The sequence below is a fragment of the Epargyreus clarus genome, unplaced genomic scaffold (genome assembly GCF_041222505.1).
Source record: "Epargyreus clarus isolate Ecla_fem2 unplaced genomic scaffold, WU_Ecla_fem_2.2 ptg000034l, whole genome shotgun sequence".
NCBI lineage: Eukaryota > Metazoa > Arthropoda > Insecta > Lepidoptera > Hesperiidae > Epargyreus > Epargyreus clarus.
The window spans coordinates 34,678-54,496 of NW_027332239.1; the positions used below are offsets into that span (position 1 = coordinate 34,678).

The 19,819-nt window shown below is 38.0% G+C and overlaps 2 protein-coding genes across 4 annotated transcripts in view; both read left to right on the forward strand.

Moving 5' to 3' along the window:
- The first annotated feature begins 292 nt into the window (after positions 1-292).
- On the forward strand, positions 293-9,570 carry LOC140755735 (reticulon-4-interacting protein 1 homolog, mitochondrial). 3 transcript variants are annotated; one of them, XM_073091039.1, is made up of 7 exons: positions 293-1,313; positions 3,725-3,961; positions 4,236-4,444; positions 4,733-5,037; positions 5,334-5,640; positions 8,467-8,578; positions 9,427-9,570. In XM_073091039.1, the coding sequence occupies exons 2-7, from the start codon at positions 3,760-3,762 to the stop codon at positions 9,432-9,434; spliced, it is 1,143 nt and encodes a 380-aa protein (XP_072947140.1). In that variant the 5' UTR covers positions 293-1,313; positions 3,725-3,759; the 3' UTR covers positions 9,435-9,570. The 3 variants fall into 3 exon arrangements, with proteins under 3 accessions (XP_072947140.1, XP_072947139.1, XP_072947141.1); XM_073091038.1 differs by having other exon boundaries at positions 325-1,413; XM_073091040.1 differs by lacking the exon at positions 293-1,313 and adding an exon at positions 1,420-3,051.
- Positions 9,571-17,232: 7,662 nt separating this feature from the next.
- FASN1 (Fatty acid synthase 1) overlaps positions 17,233-19,819 on the forward strand; it is a 32,567-nt gene continuing 29,980 nt past the window's right edge. The window contains exons 1-2 of the mRNA XM_073091085.1: positions 17,233-17,367; positions 17,485-18,016. The gene's annotated coding sequence lies outside the window, so the exon portion shown is untranslated. The remainder of the gene's footprint in view (positions 17,368-17,484; positions 18,017-19,819) is intronic.

Consider the following 19,819-nt stretch of genomic DNA (forward strand, 5'->3'; position numbering starts at 1 on the left):
GTCGATATGCATACTGTTTGAGACAAAAATTGTTTTTAATTAGATTCCTGCAGTGGGTTTTATTACGTAGTGCGATTTTTTTTGTATAATATAATTACTTCGATCACTAATAAGATAATTAGGAATAATCAAGATTTACCAAAAATATTCAAAAATGGATAAACGGGTTTTTATGCATAAGTCAGTTCAAAAACATTTAACTGATCATAACTTAAATGTTGTTAACATTCACTTATCTTTATAATATTACAATATATTTTAATGCATTTTGTGTTTCAAATGATAGTGTTTGTTACAATAAATGCAAATGTTAATGCGATTTTGGAGATACTTTATCTGTTTTCTATAATCTACACTACACTACTTCTTTCACTAATTCTTTTTTCAGGGTATATCGCGAGTACTATCGCTGAAAACTATTAGGAACTCTAGATATTAGCTAATTACACTAATCAATAGCTTTTTTTCCAATTTTCTAGAAAATGGCCTGCTGTGTGAAGTTAGCAGAGCATTATTTCATTCTGCTTTATCTCCGTGAAATCGCCAGAATTATTCCTGAAAACTATCAGGAACTATAGAACTCATGTGCATGCGAATAGACCTCTCATTTTTAGTGCTCTGCTGGCAAATGCTGTGCTAAGTTCACCAACATAAAAAAACACTATGTAATGTGTTCATAGCAGTGTTTTTGCACAATAACTCTAGGAAATATCTATAAAGAGGTTATTTAGGCTTTTCCATGATGTAAATAGCGATGAAACCTGAAAACGTTTAATAATACCTTTATGTGCATACAGTTATCATCAATATCAATACAAATCACGCTACGTGACATCATTCAAAGAGCGCGTAAAATGGCGGAGTTCAAATGTGTCAAATTTTATTGATACTTTAAATAATTTAAAAAAAAACTTTTCAAACACTAATAAAATTGTTTATATTTTTTACTATGTTAAAACGATGTGATAAGTGATTTAAAATAATAAAATATAAATGTGCATATTCTCTATTTATCCCTATTGACAAAGTCTAACATGTAGTTCGTCATTTATGACATTACTGACAGGCTGACAGCTGGTGTTAAATGTAACAAAATTGGTATTCATTAAAACGTAGTGATTACATTCTCTTTGCATAGCATATTCATAGAATAACAGTGTAATTCAGTGTATATAGTCATTTGTAAGATTCTGAATTATTGACGTTTTTAAATACTTAAGAATAATTATATTGCGTATAAATATTTACTGCATCTTCACGATAGTTAATCAAAGTGATGTGTTCATCGTAGTTTATGTTAAGCCGGTTATTAGGTAATTTTTTTGCACAATTTAATGCATTTTTGGTCTACAAAATACATACAATAATTATAACGATCACTGGACGTTATTTTATCATCATAACCGAATTAAGGTTAGTATTAACTCTTACAAAATAAAATTTTAACAAAAAATACAACCGACTTCTATGTCACTACAAAGTAAAAAATAATTGAAATAAATGTTGGTTTAGTACATATTTGTGAAGTCGGCGCTCAATATATTTAGTTGGATAACGATGTAAACAGCTTGTCTAATATGAGCCCCGACTTCAGAAATATGTAGTAAACCAACAACTTGTAGCAATTGTCCACACACGAAATTAAAGGCATTAAAATAGGTTCATAAACGGCGAAGTTATGGCTGTTATATTTACATGGGTGGAGGAGTTCCCCTCATTTTCTCCAGAACCCATCGATGGATCCTAACCATATTTAAATGGGACCAATTTCCAGCTCGTCCCTACATAATAAAAAAAAAAATATTAAAATCGGTCCACTAACGGCGGAGTAATTCGTGTATATACATAAAAAAAAAAGATACCCGCCGAATTGATAACCTCCTCCTTTTTGAAGTCGGTTAAAAATTAAAATATAGGGATATGATTGATTGTGTTTGGCCTAAATCGATGTTATTTTTCATGAAACAAGATAATTACATTCATAAACAAAAACATAAAACAATGTAAATTTGTTTATTTAAGTGCTTCCATGGAGTAACCTAAAATCAGTCATAAGTATGTTTAGAATGTACATTTTTATGGGAATTGTTACATATAATACATACAGGGTGTCCCCTAAGTACCACGACAAACTTGGGGAGAACATAGGTGAGGTACACTTATAGTCCAGTACTTTTTTTTTCACCGCGACGAGTCAAAGTTGGGGGAAAAATAGCAAAAAAATTAAAATCTAAAAATATCCCTATTTTTTTCATAGTTTCTTTAGATCTTTTTTTACATTTCATTAACAGAAAAAATAAACACTGCATCACCAAATTTGTACATGCAGTTAACGAAAGAAGATGAAGAGGGCTGAATTTCTCAAAAAAATTTAAAACAATTGATTTTGCAAAAACGGTGACACTTTTACTAAGGTAATTTTTTTTCCCAGAGTGGTCAGACCCTCACCTATTTTCTCCTCAAGTTTACCGTGGTACCTACGGGACACCCTGTATATGTGGAATGTGTGAGTTATATGCATAATTTACTATTAATGGCTATGAATACGTTGGCCCGGGCACAACCATTTTTGGGCACCACTGCTAGTCATGGTCCACTGATGAGTGGCAAGGGAGGAGGGTCTGGCGTGTGTTCCATGGAGGATTTAACAATCGCTACCCAATTAGGATCAATGATTTAATACTATGTCTCTGAAGCAAGGATGTATTTATAAAATTTAGCTACTAATGGTGACCCTTGCCCAGCTCACTACCTCTGCTCCTACTTCCAACATTAGTTATATTTTAATCAATTTGGTTAATTTAAATAAATGTTTGATGTAGTGAATAAATTTATATGTATTATATTAAAAAGATAATAACAATACAATAGCAAATAAATATTTGTATACACATAGAAAGAACAATTATGTGATCCTGAATAGTCCAACCAAATGACTCTATCCTTGACATGTTTTGCGGTGTGACTATGTTTTATGGGAATAATAGCTGTGGCCTGCGGTTTGACCCACAGTAAAAAAATATCAATATCATATATAAAAAAATTGTGAAGGTAAGTTTGTAGTCTGTCAAGGGCAGTGAAGTTAATATTTCTATTTTAGATAAGTTATTATTGAAATGTGTCTTAACTAGTCAGTTTTTGATGTGTTATATTCGGACCGAATGATTAGATTTAATATATGACAGAGCGTCATTCTTGTTACCAATATTGTAGAGTTTCACATAGAATAATTTAGATTTTAGTTTAGAATGTAGTATCAATTGTAGCAATTCAATAAATAGTTTTAGAATCTCATCGACATCAGTCAATCAAACACCCTCGTCTGTACAAGCACGTCGTGTACAAATATTATGAAGTTAATTTAGAATTTATGTGGGTCATGTGATGGGATACATACTTAGTATATGTAATGTGATAAATAATAAGAAACTTATAAAAAAAGTCATACATACTTGTACAAAATAGGTCAATTCATTTGGGATGGACTATATGTATTTATATGTATATGTAGTTCAATGTATAAACATATTCATATCCAATTACTATATAATACAGATGTGCTGTACCTAATAGCTGTATGTTAAAAGATCGTGGGTCATTTAGGTTGCAGATCATGAATGCAGAGACTTGGAAATGGATAAATCGTAATACATAGGAGGTAGTGTACATGCTCTTTTACCACGATTTTAAGTAAAACGGGTTTGAAGCATTATAACAATTTCAGATAAGAATCAGTGGTAGACGATCAGCTCGCGAGTGATGGCAGCGGCGGCGGCGGCGGCGGCGCGGTGCGCGGCGGGCGCGGGCGCGGCGCGCATGGCGGCGTGGCGCGCGCACGCGTACGGGCCGCCGGGCGAGCTGCGGCTGGACAGCGCGCGCGTGCCGCCGCTGCGCGCGCCCGACGACGTGCTCGTGCGCGTGCACCACGCCTCCATCAACCCGCTCGACGTCGCCATGATAGGTCACGTTTCGCTCGATCCCGATTAATATTCCTTCGTCGACCGGTCGTGCGGGAGGATTCACACGCCGGCGAGAAAACGAGGCTTTAATCTTTATGAAAAAAGTAACAACTCAAACGTCGAAACGATATAAGTCGGTAAAAAAATGTAACCGATTTTTTTTTTAAAAAGTATATAGGTAATGGAAGTTTCGAAATATAATATAATGTCCTTGGACTTTAAAAGCATCGCTAGCATCGCAGAAGAGTTACGAAACGAGGCCGATGGTGTGCGCAGGGGGCTACGGCTGGCGCGTGCTGAACGCGCTGCGCGCGCTAGAGGGCGAGCGCGTGGAGTTCCCGCTGGTGCCGGGGCGGGACTTCGCGGGCGAAGTGGCGGCGGCGGGCGGCGCGGCGCGCGTGCGGCGCGGCCAGCGCGTGTGGGGCGTCGTGCCGCCGCACCGCGCCGGCAGCCACGCGCAGTACGTGCTCGTCAAGGACCGCTGGGTGCGTGCTGCTTCACTCCGATCGCTCCGTGTGTTCGCTTAAAATTCTTATGGCTCTTGAAAGGAAATCTGTGAAGGGGGATAACTTGCGAAGAGTTCCTCGGAGACTTATTGCACGAAATCGACCACGAGTCGAAATTACGCCCGTACACGCAAACCTAATGTAATATCAAAATTAATCCATTTCCATCTATTTTTTTAATTTTATAGGAGAGGCTCATAAGAAGGGTCGCTTTTCAGTCCTCGGGTATGAAATTCTATTTAAACGGAATAAAAATCGTATCGACAGCTGAGTCCGGCGCCGGGCGCGCTCGCCCCGGAGGCGGCGGGCGGCGCGCTGTACGCCGCGCTGTCCGCGTGCGCCGTGCTGCGCGCCGCCGGCCTGGCGCAGCGCGCGCGCCGCCCGCCGCGCGTGCTGCTGCTGGGGCTGGGCGGCGTGGGGCACGCCGCGCTGCAGCTGCTGGTGCACCGCGGCGCGCACGTGCTGGTGGGCTGCAGCCGCGAGCTGCACGCGCGCGCGCTGGCGCACGGCGCCGCCGAGGTGCTGGCGCGCGACGCGCCCGACTACGATCGCCAGCTCGTCGACGGGGGCCCGTAAGTTGCGATACTCCTCGGCCGGTGTCGGTGAGCGAGGGAGAAGATTCGTTTATTTTTTTATGATTCTTTCGCCGCTAAATGAAAACCAGATTAGTCATTTATTCTGAACGGAATCAAGGGAGTCAGTTTACCGACGTACGAGTGATGTCATCTTACGTTCTCAGTTACCCAAGTGGAAACGATTAAAACTGAACCACACCGGACTCGCGAATGAAGCCAAATAAGCATAGTTTCTTACGTCCGCTCGGAAGTACAAGGACATCTCTCTTTCTCCGCCTCCCGGGCGGCACCAGGTACGACGCGATCGTGGACTGCGCGGGGCTGGGCGGCGAGGAGGCGGCGGCGCGGCGCTGGCGGTTCGCGCGGTTCGCGACGCTGACGACGCCGCTGCTGCGCGAGACGGACGCGCGCGGGCTGGCGCTGGGCGGCGCGGCGGCGGGCGCGGCGCTGCTAGCGCAGTGCGCCGCCGCGCCGCCGCCGCCCGCGCCGCCGCCGCCCGCGCCGCCGCCGCCCGCCTGCGCGCCGCGCGTGCGCTGGGCCTACTTCATGCCGCTGCAGGCCGACATCGAGATGCTGCGCCGGCTCGCCGAGCGGGGCGAGGTGAGTGCCGCGGGCGCCGGCCTGGCTCCCGAGGGACGGTGCACCGCGTATGGCAGATTGCGAAGCGGAGTTAAACTTCGATACATTGAGGATGTTGATAAGTACCCTTTGAGTACGGAATCCTAAAAATCACGAGAGGGCATTATAGATATGTTTGAGAACATTTGAGTTTTAGGGATATAACATTATTATTTTCTAAACTAAAATTCACCCTATAACAGTTACGCCTTATTGAAACTAAAAAGCAATAATTATTTGCAATCTAGTAAATTGCGTTAAAAATGAACGTTTTCTAAGGCGCATGAACAATCTCGCCTCGAAAATCGTTAATCCTGAGGATGTTGATAAGGACAATGGTACAAAATTATTAAAATCGTGTATTGTCATCGGTTTTGATAATTCTTCAAAATTTTGAACTGAACATTCAAAGTGTATAGAAATCGGGTTCAAAGATTACTTGTTACTTACATACATACCTACATACATACGTACATACGTACAACCCAAGCTAAAAAAAGCGTGTTAAAACACAATCACATATCAAACCTAACTGAGAGACAAATTAAAAAAAAATCTCTTTTACCAAGTCATTTCATCAGTAGAGAGATACTCAACTTTCACCAAATTTTTACTAATTATGTCTCTAATAAAATGATGTCTGACGTCAATGTGTTTCGCCCTAGCATGAAACATTGAATTGTCAGACAACTTAAGCGCGGATTGATTATCATTGTACAGCGTTACTACAAAATTCGCATTAAATTTTTGATTCGCATTGAAATTTTTTTCAAGGATTTGTTTAAAGCGAATCGTTGCGTACTTTTGTACACATGAACAATGCCTCCTTACACGCATCAGAAAGTGCCATGTACTCTGCCTCGGTACTAGACAGAGCAACTGTCCTCTGAGAAAGAAATATTGTCGTAAAAATAACGACGCTTGGCTGCCCTCACCACCTTATTACATGTATTGCGAGCTAATTTACGTTTCCAATTTTCATCAGCCCTGTCCCGCTTGTACTTCCTGAAGAGTATCACGACGGGTCATAGCCAGTCTTACTTCACGTATAATCCAAGGAGCAGGGGGTCGCCTGACTCAACTGCCTTAAGTGGTGCATGCGAATCGAATAGATTTAAAATGGCTGTGTTGAAAATAGAGACTTTATCATCTATTGATGTTGCAGCAACCACAGGAGCAAAGTCAATGCGTTCAGCGTCTTTTTTTAAAGCAAGCTGGTCAATCTTTGCAAAATTGCGCATCAAAATAACCTCAGGTTTACTTTTCGGAGGCTTTGATTAATAGGAAAGATAAATGAGATCATGCCTAGAAAACGCCGGAGACAGTAATTGTCCATGCGTTATAACATGATCAATAGATGACACGAAGATTAATCGAGAGAAGTATCCTCAGAGATAAGGTTATGGTAAGTAGGAGCGGAAGATATAAGAGTAAAGTTAAAACCATTAAAGATTTTTAGAAGCTGCAAAGACCTAGAAGAGGTACTACACATATCAGTATTAAAATCACTCATGATAATGTGATGTGCGTACTCTGAACAGAAAGAATCTAATACATTCTCAAGACTAGCAAAATAGTCCGTATGTGGAGGGCAATAAACAACTCCAAGAACGACTTTGACATTACGTACTCTAACCTCAAGAAGAATGTACTCACTGGAGGCAGAATAAGGAGGTGGAGACATGGCAATTATATTGTATGGGATATCACACCGTAGATATATGGCTACTCCACTTCCACCTCCACCCTTTCCGAATCGGTCATTTCTTATAAGAATATATCCCGGAAGACTGTAGGACGCAGAATTGAGAGCAGGTTTCAACCAACTTTCAGAAATAAGGACAGCATGAATAGAAGAAGCAACAGAAAATGTGTCGAGAAGGTCAGTGTGGTGAGAAGGGATGCTTTGTGCATTAAGGAAACATGAAAAATCGGAAGGGCTTGTGGCGTTATGTAATAAATCGCCAAGAGTAAGAGGCTCACTAAAGGAATCATTATATACTACACAAATAAATGATAACAATTAGAGATGCGCCGAATATTCGTTTGGTATTCGGTATTCGGCGTATTCGTCATCTTTTTTGCTATTTGTATTCGGCCGAACTATTCGGTTTTGATGCCGAATATGTTCGGTTCGAGTAGGTATGTCTATTTTCGTGTATATACGACATGGTACGAAACTAAAACTCAAAACTTCTTATATAAGATTTATGTTATAAGTCAAACTCAAATCCTATGAAGAATATGTTGAATAAAGCTAATAAAATAAAGCAATTAAACTTCAAATCAACATTTATTTTGAAACCTCAAGACAACACATTTATTACTTAATTTATAGATAGTATAGTCAATATTTATTTTAAACCTAAAGTCGGTATTCATTTTTAAAACTCAAATCAACATTTTAAAGTGTGAATGAACACACGTAACTGGCAAATTGACAATAAAGAAATGGTAAACCGAATAATTCGGCCGAATATTCGGTTCGGTAAAGGTTAAACCGAATATTATTTGGTATTCGGTGAAACCACTATTCGGCGCATCTCTAATAATAATCATAAAACAACAATAAAATAAAATTAGAAAAAAAAATTTTTTTTTTCTCATAAAAACCAAGCACACAAACGTAATAATTCTTCCACATCTGAATCATTCAAAAACAAACGTGTCGACTTTGAAATTAGTACGTCGTTTAGCGTCGCGTAAATGTGGTCTCGGTGGCGTCCATGTCCGCGGCGCTAGAATGCGGCGCAAATGAGGCCAAAGTCCGCGTTCAGCTCGGCCGGGTCTCGAGCGTGGTGTGCGCAGTTCCAGGTGGCGGTGGAGCGCGTGTTCGCGTGGCGGCGCGGCGCGGCGGCGTACGCGCGCGCGGCGGCCGGGCACGCGCGCGGCAAGCTGCTGCTGGACTTCACGGCGCCCGGTGAGTCCCCCGCCCCGTCATCGTCACGTATGCAGCTTTTGAGAAAGAACATAAAATCATATTGAATACGTAACCTCCATTTTTGAGGTCATTTTTGAAAAAAGCAGCATACGTGGCTTCCATCCCTAGGACGGAATATCAATAAGGTTTTGGTTTGATAAAAATACGATTACGACACGATAAAAAATACGATTATCGCTTTGAAATTCTGTTTACACGGACACAATGATAAATCCATTGCGATTCAATTGTCGCCCAAGGCAATGAGCGAGAAGAACGACCGTTTAGACGAGAGACGAGAAACTCTCTCCGTCTAAATGGGTCTTTAGTCGCCTTATACTGCGACAGGCAGGGGATACCGTAGTCCTATACTGGTCCCGGAACTACACAGACAATGTACCTACGAACCGAATTATTGCAAAGAGTAGTTTTTTTTTTTATAATGTAGGAGTAGTAAACGACAATGAAGTCCAGTCTACCTGATGGTAAGTGGCTACTGCCGCCCATGGACATCTGTAATCAACCCCAGATTCCTACCTAAAGTCGGCCACAAATTCGCCGCCACCCCTGAGGATTAAGCTGGAACGCCTCAGAAACACAACACAACAGCGCTTAACACTACTGTTATGGGGCAGAAATAGGTGTGGCGGTGGTGCCGCCGGAGTCGGACCACAAAGGTTTCTACCACCTTCAAACTACAAGGTACAAGTAGATTAATACCAAGTATATTATTACTTACTTAAACTTGAATCATCAGCAATCTAATCAAATTCACCTTCTTCGCTTCTAATCAACGACAGGCAATTTTACACCAGACGAGATAACTAAGTGTCTTTACTACTTTTCAGATGAATGAGTGCAGCGCAGCGCGGGCATCTTATTTGTTATTGTATTGTACACATAAAGTCTTAGCATAATAAAATCGTTATTATATATTGTAATTATGTGTTATATTAATTAAAAGCAATTATATAATTGTTATTATAAAATTATTTCTTAGTTTTTATTAAGTCCAAATTACATAGTTTGATTTTATAATGTTTATTTGCACGACTGAAGCCTCGTATTCATTAGGCAACATTTGTTAATCAACTTTTAAGGCGTGTTTATAAACAAGTTTACCGCAAACACTGTTTCTGAAACTTGGCAGTCTACACTTGTCAGTTGGTGCTAGGATGTCACCCGAGGAGGTAGTGATCATAGATATATTATCCTACGTAGTGATGCTCGCTGCTGTTTACGTAATAATTCATAAAAGTGTTAATAGAAAAAAAATGATTTTTGTTTTTTCTTTTCTCGGGAATATTGTAAGCTTAAAATATACATCTTGGTTTCTACCTCCTTTTTATATTTTCAATAATATGAAAGTAAAAAATACTGCAGACGGCCATCTTGTATGAAACGCTGGTCGTGGCGCGAATGACGTCATTTTTGAGTATGTGACTAAATTGCTTGAACTTTTGTATGGGATGTTCTAATGTGACGTCACCAACGGACGCCACGACACCCGCTAGCGTTTTCACGCTTTATTCAAAATAAGTATAAAAATATTATTTTCGTTAATACTGAATTTATTGCAGAAATAATACGATTTTTGGAATCAGTACACATGTATGTACATTATAGAAGGGGTTTTAAAAATTTGTCATCATGCCAATTCCGCAGCAATATCGGCCAAAGCATCATTTTTTTTAAATTTATTTTTATATTCTTTATTTGAGACATCCCAAAGCATATTATAGTGTTGATAAAGCTGTATGAGCATCGAAATCTAGTCGTTGGACCACACTATTTCCATGTTTATTAACTAGCGCTACGTACGTCTACATCTGTTAACTGCTGTTTATAAAGTAAATGTTTCGACAGGGCCTGATTAACCCTTAGGCTAATTAGGCTGCAGCCTAGGGCGCGAAAATCGGGGGGGGGGGGGGGGGGGCGCCAAATTGTGTCTTCGGCACTATTAATCTAACATCATTGCATCTACCCTATAAATTTCAACTAGACCGAGACAACACTAAAGTTGAAGTTAAATTTGTGTCCCTAATTTGAACAATACATTTTGAAATTTTAACTAATCCAATACAAGTCATGCGGCCAAACATGACATGTATTTCCTTTTCTTCTTGGTAGCCTGCAGTTACTTGTCATGATTTTGATCGTACAATGCATGGAACAGAAAAACAAGTGGAAGTGCAAAGTAGGCGCGGCGCGGTTTCCACTAGTAAGCGTTGTTACTCTCACTTGCCTTCAATCGAGTCTACTCATGATTGAGCATCGGTCTGAGACAGATGCTTCTCAAAATCTATAAAATAATATTATTAAGACATATTATGCAATTTTGGAATGTAAAAATGATAGCAGAAAGAAGACAATTAAGAATCGAGGTATTTCGTACCATCACTGAGTACAATTTTATTATATTTTTACTAAAATCTTAAAAATATCAAATTTATAAATAATTTCTACAAAGTCACGCTAGAATCAATCTTACTGCTTTCAAATAAAGTTCATTTATATAATTGATTCCATCATACCAAAACGTCTAGAAAAATCCATGCTACTCAATAAGTGATGGGAGCAAGTATAATTCTTCGTATATTATACATTATTATATAAGTAAAATATTTTATTTAGAAAATAAAATTATAATAATCTAAAATTAGGTTTTTTCGGCAAAAAGTATCGTAACACCTCCATGCTACCGAGGTGTACTCACATATCATATCTCTCATGACATATCTCATTATTTTTCGATTGCTTAGATTTATGCTACTGGTAAGGAGAAATAGACAGATGCTATATAAATCTTTAAAGATGCGGCTTACTAAGTGTTTAACATTTATGTATATACGTTAATGTCATTTACAAAATATATCTATGTACAAAAATACGTAAATATATTATTATTTAAAGACTTGAACATTTTAGCCTAACTATTATTTTTATAATATATTTTTAAAACTAATTCAAAATCAGCGGCAGCTTAAATAGCTAAAAACTTTATGTGTTACCCTATATACGTAACAAAATCTTAAGCTTCCCTTTTCAACAGCATTACGAAATTATTGTGCCATAAAAAAATAATCTGCTTTCGGGAACATTTTCGTTTCGTGCATTCATTTTTTAGGACTTATATTTACGTAACCTACGTTCATGATATGTAACTATGTAATACTTATATTTTTTTTTATTTTACTTCTTAATAATTAAACTCTGAAAAAATGTAAATTAAATTACATTTTCATACATATTTGTAAAGTTATATATTTTTTATTTAACAATAAAATAAGACAAGGATGTATCCTTGTTTAATTTTTCTTCTATTCCACATTTATAGCTCACCGTAGATCGATGAGTATCGACAATTTTATCGTAAATTTTGAACTCCTTTGTCTCTACTCTATTCCAGTAGGAGAAATGTTACGCAAATTTGGTCGCAAATGCAATTATAGTCTTGAGCACATTAAAGTTACGGACTTTAATGTGCTCAAGACTATAATTGCATTAAGCCATCTATTACTGCCATCTATGGTGAAAAAGCGGAATTACATCTTCAAATACTAAACTACGTAAATGCTTTTAAATTCTGTAGCAAAATATTCCTTAATTATATAGACGCATATAATTAAGGAAGTTGTTTTTAAATATTCATTCTGTATATTTTGTAATAGTTTCGAGTTAACTATAAACGACCAATATAATGTTATTTACTTCAGCAGTGTTATATGTAACAAGAAAAACGCAAGTGTGAGTTTGGGGACGGTTCCGATACATTCGCAAAAAAAGGTTTGCCAATCTAAGGTTGAATAACTTGCTGATGGACAAAGGACTGTAATCTGAAAACTTTTATAGGTGAATATATAATCATTCTATTGGCAACTGTCTATGACAGGATAGTTATGAAGCGCAGTAAAATGCACTTCACACTTTTTAATCCGAATTAAGTTGTTCTGTTAATTACTTAAATTTTATTATAATTTTATTCTGAGGCGATTCATTATGATTTACATTATGATTCATTACGATCTTCTACTATTGTAATATAAACTCTTTGTCATTAAATATATTTTCTAGTTTCTAGTTCGATTAGTAATAAAAGCGTGTTTTTTTAGCTGTTTTAAACTATTATTTCTTTTATGGAAACAACATTTTCATACATATGCCATTAATTGAAAAGGGGTAGTATTTAAACGAGTGACTGCAAATAAAAGTTTTGAGTGAAAAAAAGAATGAATTGTGGTTATAGTATTACTAAGTGAGCGACATTATTACTAAGTGAGTGACTGGCTGCGAGTGACGAAAAATCAGCAGAACAGCGACTTACAAATATTAATGTGAGTTACTTAAAATACGAAATGAGAAGCTTCATTTATTTTTGAGCGACCTAATATTTGTCTAAGTGTAATCATACATATTTAGCAAATTTCTTTTTTTAATACTGAGCAGCATTTTATTTTAAATGAAGTGTTTCGAATACAAAAACCACTTTGAAAAATACTATAATAAGTAGAATATTGTGCTCATGTCATTTATCATGAATAAAGGTAAGGTCTGAATTCATACAGATTGGGCCCACCCGCTCGCAGGGCCCTGCTCGCTTAGTTTTATATTGTCTTACTAGTGGTGCCCGCGGCTTCGCCCGCAATTTATAGAAATAGTATGTACTCGTACATACATAAAACGGAAAATTTGTACCTGCATTGGAATGACAGTGGTGCCATATGTCGAAAATTGGTCTTACCAACTCCTAAACCCTCGTGGGTTCTTGGACAACAACTTTGCTAAAGATCATCACTTGATCAAATGCATAGTTTCCGATTGTATAACTACCTACGAATTAAAAATTAATTAAAAAAACCTTTTCCCACGGACAAAATTGTGAATCTAAACCATTCTCAAGTCCTCTTGAACACACACAACAAATTCATCAAAATCAGTCCAGTCGTTTAGGAGGAGTTCAGTGACATACACACGCAAATAAGAAATATATATATATATATATATATATATATATATATATATATATATATATATATATATATTTACAGTCGCTCACATAGTAATGTAGTCGCACAAGTTATTAAAACAGTATGTCATTATCAGTCGCTAAGTTAACTAGTTAGTTAAGTAGTTTATAATTTCCCAGTGAAAAGGTATGTCTTTTTCAAATATCCTAGGCTTAATTTTAAAAAATACCTATATTTACTGGGTAGATAGACAGAACAGGTTTGGTCATTATAAACGCAAATATCGTTTTATTTAAATATTAAATATAGTTTTTTTTTATTTAATGATTTATTTTATATCCAATCCACAAACCTATGCGTATTATATAGCTTCCATATTAAATCGAGTAATTTAAATAATCTATTAAGAATCTAGCGCTTTACGTACTAAATAACCTTCAGAATTGTTTGTTATATAACACCACTAAGGATGTTGATGACGCTGTTTGTGGTGTTTGTTTACGTCGAGTAGTTTCGCAGCTCGTGTGTGTGAATTAAACACAAACTATATACAGGGTGTCCCGTAAGTACCACGACGAACTTGGGGAGAACATAGGTCAGGGTCTGACCTCTCAGAGAAAAAAAAATACCTTAGTAAAAGTGTCACCGTTTTTGCACTATGGATTGTTTTATATTTTTTGAAAAATTCAGCCTTCTTCATCTTCTTTCGTTAACTTTGTGTACAGATTAGATGATGCAGTGTTTATTTTTTCTGTTAAGTGCTATCAGGTAGTTGGTCTACCATATTGAAATGTAAATTTGTTAAAAGATATAAAGGAACCATAAAAAAATTGGCCTATTTTTAGATTTTAATTTTTTTTTAATTTTTTCCTCATATTTGATTATTCGCGGTGAAAAAAAATGTACTGAACCATAAGTGTACATAGCGCATAAAATATGTCTGGTTAATAGAGATTTCAAAAAGGTACCACACTTACTATTTAAAGTTGAAGAAAAAAAAGTTATGGCTGGTTTTGCATGAAAGGGACTGAAACCAAATAAAACGTAATGATCGAGTTATTATTTAAATTACGCTTGCTACCAACTCATAACGTGTCAAACAGTACAAAATTACATCTTTGACTAATTAGACACTTAAAAATATCCTTCTTCAGTTGTAAAAAGAACAATTAAGTAACTAAGTAGCAAACAAAGTAATACAATTTTTCAAGTCAATTTTTACCTACTTTTAACTGCCGTGTTGAAGTGAAACTTCATATGTGTAAGTAATTTGAATGACAATGCCATAATTTGGTATCTTGGAACTGATCTGATGAGCCAGGAGTGGTCTGAAAAACTGGTAGGAGATCAACCATCCATGTCCTAGTAACCAAGTTTGTCGCGGAACTTACGGGACACCCTGTATATAGGTACAGGGTGAATGTTTTCAAATAGGCTTTCAGGGCTAAATTCGAAACTATAAGGATTAGCGAAAAATGCTGAAAGGAGTTACGAGGCCGATTTTGATAAAAACCAAAACTGCATCATTTGTTTTTTAAAATATCTTTTCCCTTAGCCGGGAATCGAACGAGTTCATTTTGAAAAAAAATACACCCTCTATATTATTCCACTATCTGAAAGTGTCGCTTATAAGGATCAAATTCTGGAATGTAATGTACATAACATTACTTCCCAGAATTTAAGTAAAAGGACAAATTAAAGTAAAAGGAGAATTTTGAAGAAAATAGAACTATAACAGAGCTAATGCAATACGAGCCACTTATTTCTTTTTCGCAACAATATGCTTTTAAAACAAGTCCATATACTTAAAAATGGCTGGATTCGCAATTTCAGACTGAATATAGTAATCACTGTTGCCTATGGACTTCACAATAACACTGGACAACACTGGACTTCACCATCAGACGTATCGCTATTGAAGCATCACTAGCCTTCAAGATATTTTTTCACACTTTTTAAGTATCTTATGTCAGAGCGTTTCGGGAATTATCAGAATTATTAGAAAGTAGGCTTACTGTTAATATGCAGTAAAAAAACGCTTTCGACGACGAGGAAGGATAACGTAAGCTAAGCACCAAGTCAATTAGGTCGAGGCATCCCAGGAGGAAAAGACCTGTCGTCGGTTAAACTGAAACCGTGCAATTGTTCGGATATCTTTGGGACCGAACTCCTAACACAAGGTTAGTTACAAACCATAGGTACTTCAAGATATTTTTTCACACTTTTTAAGTATCTTATGTCAGAGCGTTTCGGGAATTATCAGAATTATTAGAAAGTAGGCTTACTGTTAATATGCAGTAAAAAAACGCTTTCGACGACGAGGAAGGATAACGTAAGCTAAGCACCAAGTCAATTAGGTCGAGGCATCCCAGGAGGAAAAGACCTGTCGTCGGTTAAACTGAAACCGTGCAATTGTTCGGATATCTTTGGGACCGAACTCCTAACACAAGGTTAGTTACAAACCATAGGTACTTCATGCGGGGCCTCACCATATCCAAAGCAAGCAAAAATAATTTAAACGTACCTACAGACTGCACAATGACACGAGATGCAATGAGAGCAAACACCAAATGTTATCGACAAATTACGTACATGTTTTAGTTATTGTACTAAAAATAAATACTTATCTGAAGGTCCATCATCACACCTATATCTGCGTAAAATAACAGCTGTATTGAGCGCAGCTGTTTGAAGGGTGTAGTAAGGGAGACATACTGTTCTGAGGCATTTCAGCTTAGTCTTCATCTGGCCAACCACAACCAGGAACCTAATCTTTAAGGCTGATTGCAGATGTCCATAAGTATACTCCGGTAGCCACTTGCCATCAGGTGCACTGCATGCTCGTCTGCTACTTATATTATAAAGATACACGTCTAGTCTATTATTGGACTCGGTAAAAAAAAATCTGAAGAATTTAAACGTAAGGGGCTTACTTAAGGGGGCGCCGCGGCTCTCCCTGAGACAGCTAAGAGCATTGTCTTGGACCATCATGAAAAGAAAGGCCGTAACTAATACCATACTGTAAGCTATAGGTACCTATTTATAAAATGGTTTGTTGGAATATGAAAAAAAAATCTTGTTACGACGGCAAAGTTAATAGTTATAGCCTTCAGGCCTAGGCGCCGGGGTTTCATTGCACACGGGCGCTACACGAGCTAGAGCCACCCCTGCGGAAGAGTCCCATTATCCAACTCCTTACTTGACTTTATCATCCGAATAATATTATACCTGTAATATTATGCTAAATGTTATAATTAAAAGTTTGTTAAAATTCATTGTTACCACCACTAGTTGTTGAAATTGATTTACATGATTGGATTAGATTTTATTAGTTAGGTACAGCCTTGTTTTTTCTGTTCCATGGGTACAACCATGGTATAACGTTACAAGTCAACCCTTATACCCAAACATTATAACCGTGTGAAAAAAAATGTAGTGTTTGCCCGCCTGTAAAAGCACCAACCGACGAATTGATTAATTGACATTAACATTATGACCAACGAAATTTAAAGTTAAACATTAAACTGATGGCGAAAAAAATGTTTAAGTATGAGACATTTATTTTTATAAGTACTTATGTATTTTATAATTACATAGTAAGTACCTATAAAGTAAACACGAAGTAAGTATTAAGCACTTAATGACGTCCTTACTGCAAGTACCTACCTAATAGCACAATGGTAGTTGATAAAATTGTCTAGAATCTAGATCGTTCATTGTGGATGGCAACGAATTGACAAGTGCTGTCATCATTCATCAATCAATAGCGTTACCATCATCATCGGTTGACGAGTCATAAAATTAAATTATCTTCATGTACAGGTAGTTCTATTCATCAGATTACAATCTTCGCGTGACTCACACGGAAATCGTTTGGGTTAGGTATTTTTTTGTTATGTTCATGCACTATTAATCGATACCATGTTACCATGATACCAGGGTAAATCACCCTACCGGGCCAGGACGGGTCACCCTCGGCGAGCCAGCGCCCGGCGCGGCGGCGGCCGCGGCGAGCGGCGCGCGGCGGCTGCACGAGTGCGCGGCGTGCTGCGAGCCGGTGCGCCGCCATTGGCCGCGCGCACGTGGCCTGATCTCGCACCATGGCAACGTGCCTCGCCCGTCGCGCCGCGCACCCCCCGCTAGATATTCGCACAAGGAGCCGCCTCCTGACTCACAGTCGCGCCGCAGTTCTGCGACGGATCGCCGTTGGGCTCGATAAAGCTACGTTCTCGTAATATAGATCGAATGCCGGTATTGCCGGTCGATATCCGCGAGCCCTCGCAGCGACGACCTTCCGATTACCGCGAGTGCGCGCCCTGCTGATTGCACCGACTCGGCTTGCTCCCGGAGTATCCGTTCACAGCACGTAGGCGTGTAGACAGCCCTCAGACATTAGACTATTATATCGGAATATTGCTGGAGTGTCGTTTATTGCTCTCGAATCGGACAAAGGAGTTCAGAAACCCAAGAAGTGAGTACCCAATATCTCAAATGACTGCGTTCGTTTCGTAGGTTGTAAGGGGATTCTCGATTAGTTCTTATTGTAAACTGCTCTGAATACAGTTCGCAAATCCCGTTACAACCTATTATTGTCCGTGATGATAAACCGCGGCTACGTTATGATGCGACGTCATTGCACTTGCACCGCACCTGGCCATGGCGCGTTATTATTTTATAATTTGATCGCTGTTTAAAACATAAACAAAGCCAATATCTGCTTATTTCCTGCAGTCAGGCAGAAAGCCTCATGAATCTGATGATACTGTTGCGCTCCTCTGTAGGGCAGATTAAGACACGATACTATTAATATTGGAAATGTGAGTGATTATATTATCGTGATCATCTTGGATGCAGTAAGAAGTTATCATTAATAATTGATACGATAATTCAATTTTATTCGTTTTACAATTTTTAACACAAAAAGTCACGAAGGGCTTTTGAGTACTTAAGTAAAGTTGATGGTGTATGTACAAAGGGCTGTATTTGTTATGTTTAAATATGAAAATGTTTTTTTACTCATTGATTTTCAATCGTACTGACTTTGGATGTACAAATAAATAAAGAAAAATCGGTTCATCGTTCTAGTAATATTAACATTTTAGTCCTGCTAGTCCGCTCTGAATATAGAATTGAATCAGGTCGCCATAGCAAATTGTATGATTGCACCTGCTCGCAACAACTTCAGAGCGGACTAGCAGTTTGGCGTAGACTATACCAACTTAGGCACGTCGTTCTCTTTGGTGAGAGCAATACAATAATTCTGATTTTAAATTAAAATTTAATTGAGATGCTAAGCGATTATAAAGTTCCTCTAATGGTAGGTGGTCATTATAGCCCATGGACAATGGACATGTGTACCTATCCAATTCGTAATTAGTTTAAAGTTACCCTTTGCACTACATGGTTTTGTTTTGTGCCTCTCAACTGAACATCAAACATATTTTCAACACAATGTATCTATGACACAATGATATAAAAAGAGGATTGTCAATCGCGGACACACTGTGAGAGAGCCCGAGAGCGACGAGCGTAACTTGGCATAACGTAGTTCTTAACTTAAGTTCGACACCCTCGGGCAGTAGCCGCCTAGCTTTTTGTAACCTGAAAGTTGTAGTTATGTTAAGTCATAGATGTAAAATATCAGAGTTAAGTGTTATATGTTCGCTCTGATAAATGAAATAGATAACTTACCACGCTGAATTTGAGTGAAGCCACAAAACTACGCTACTTTTATGTACTTACGCAGACTCACACATTCGTAATAATCAAGATACTTTTTGCCAGAACCTCCGAACTCCGAATTGCGTGTAACTTACACGAATAAATGTCATCATTTGCAATTAAATGAATATGAAAAAATAGGTTATCGATAACTTGACGTAAGAGGAATGTGATACCAGAACCCCTATTGTGAATTTCCCGAAGTGTGCGTGAGTAATTTGCAGGTATCAATAAAATCATTATTGTATTTTATTTTAAATTTCAGAAAAATACCAATGTTGCGCCAAATTTAAATTTAAAAAATATTTGTTTTAAAAATCGTTTTCATTGGTACGCTAATCTGTTGCGGCGCAAAACTGGCAAGCAATTTAGTAATGAAATATAAGGAATTGATTTGTGAGATAAATATTAAAAAATCGAAATATAAACATTTTTAAAATCTTTCTTTCCTTACTACTTTACGCCTACTGGGTGACCTACCAAAAAAACAATTCGTAATGTGGGGTAGGTACAGATGATTTATTGTTTGGATTTTTAGCGAGAGAAAATTGTT

Coding starts and splice junctions, on each gene's coding strand:
- LOC140755735 (XM_073091039.1), top strand. CDS start 3,760: ATGGCAGCGGCGGCGGCGGCGGCGGCGCGGTGCGCGGCGGGCGCGGGC. Junction 3,962..4,235: donor GCTCGACGTCGCCATGATAG/GTCACGTTTCGC, acceptor TGGTGTGCGCAG/GGGGCTACGGCTGGCGCGTG. Junction 5,641..8,466: donor GGCTCGCCGAGCGGGGCGAG/GTGAGTGCCGCG, acceptor TGGTGTGCGCAG/TTCCAGGTGGCGGTGGAGCG.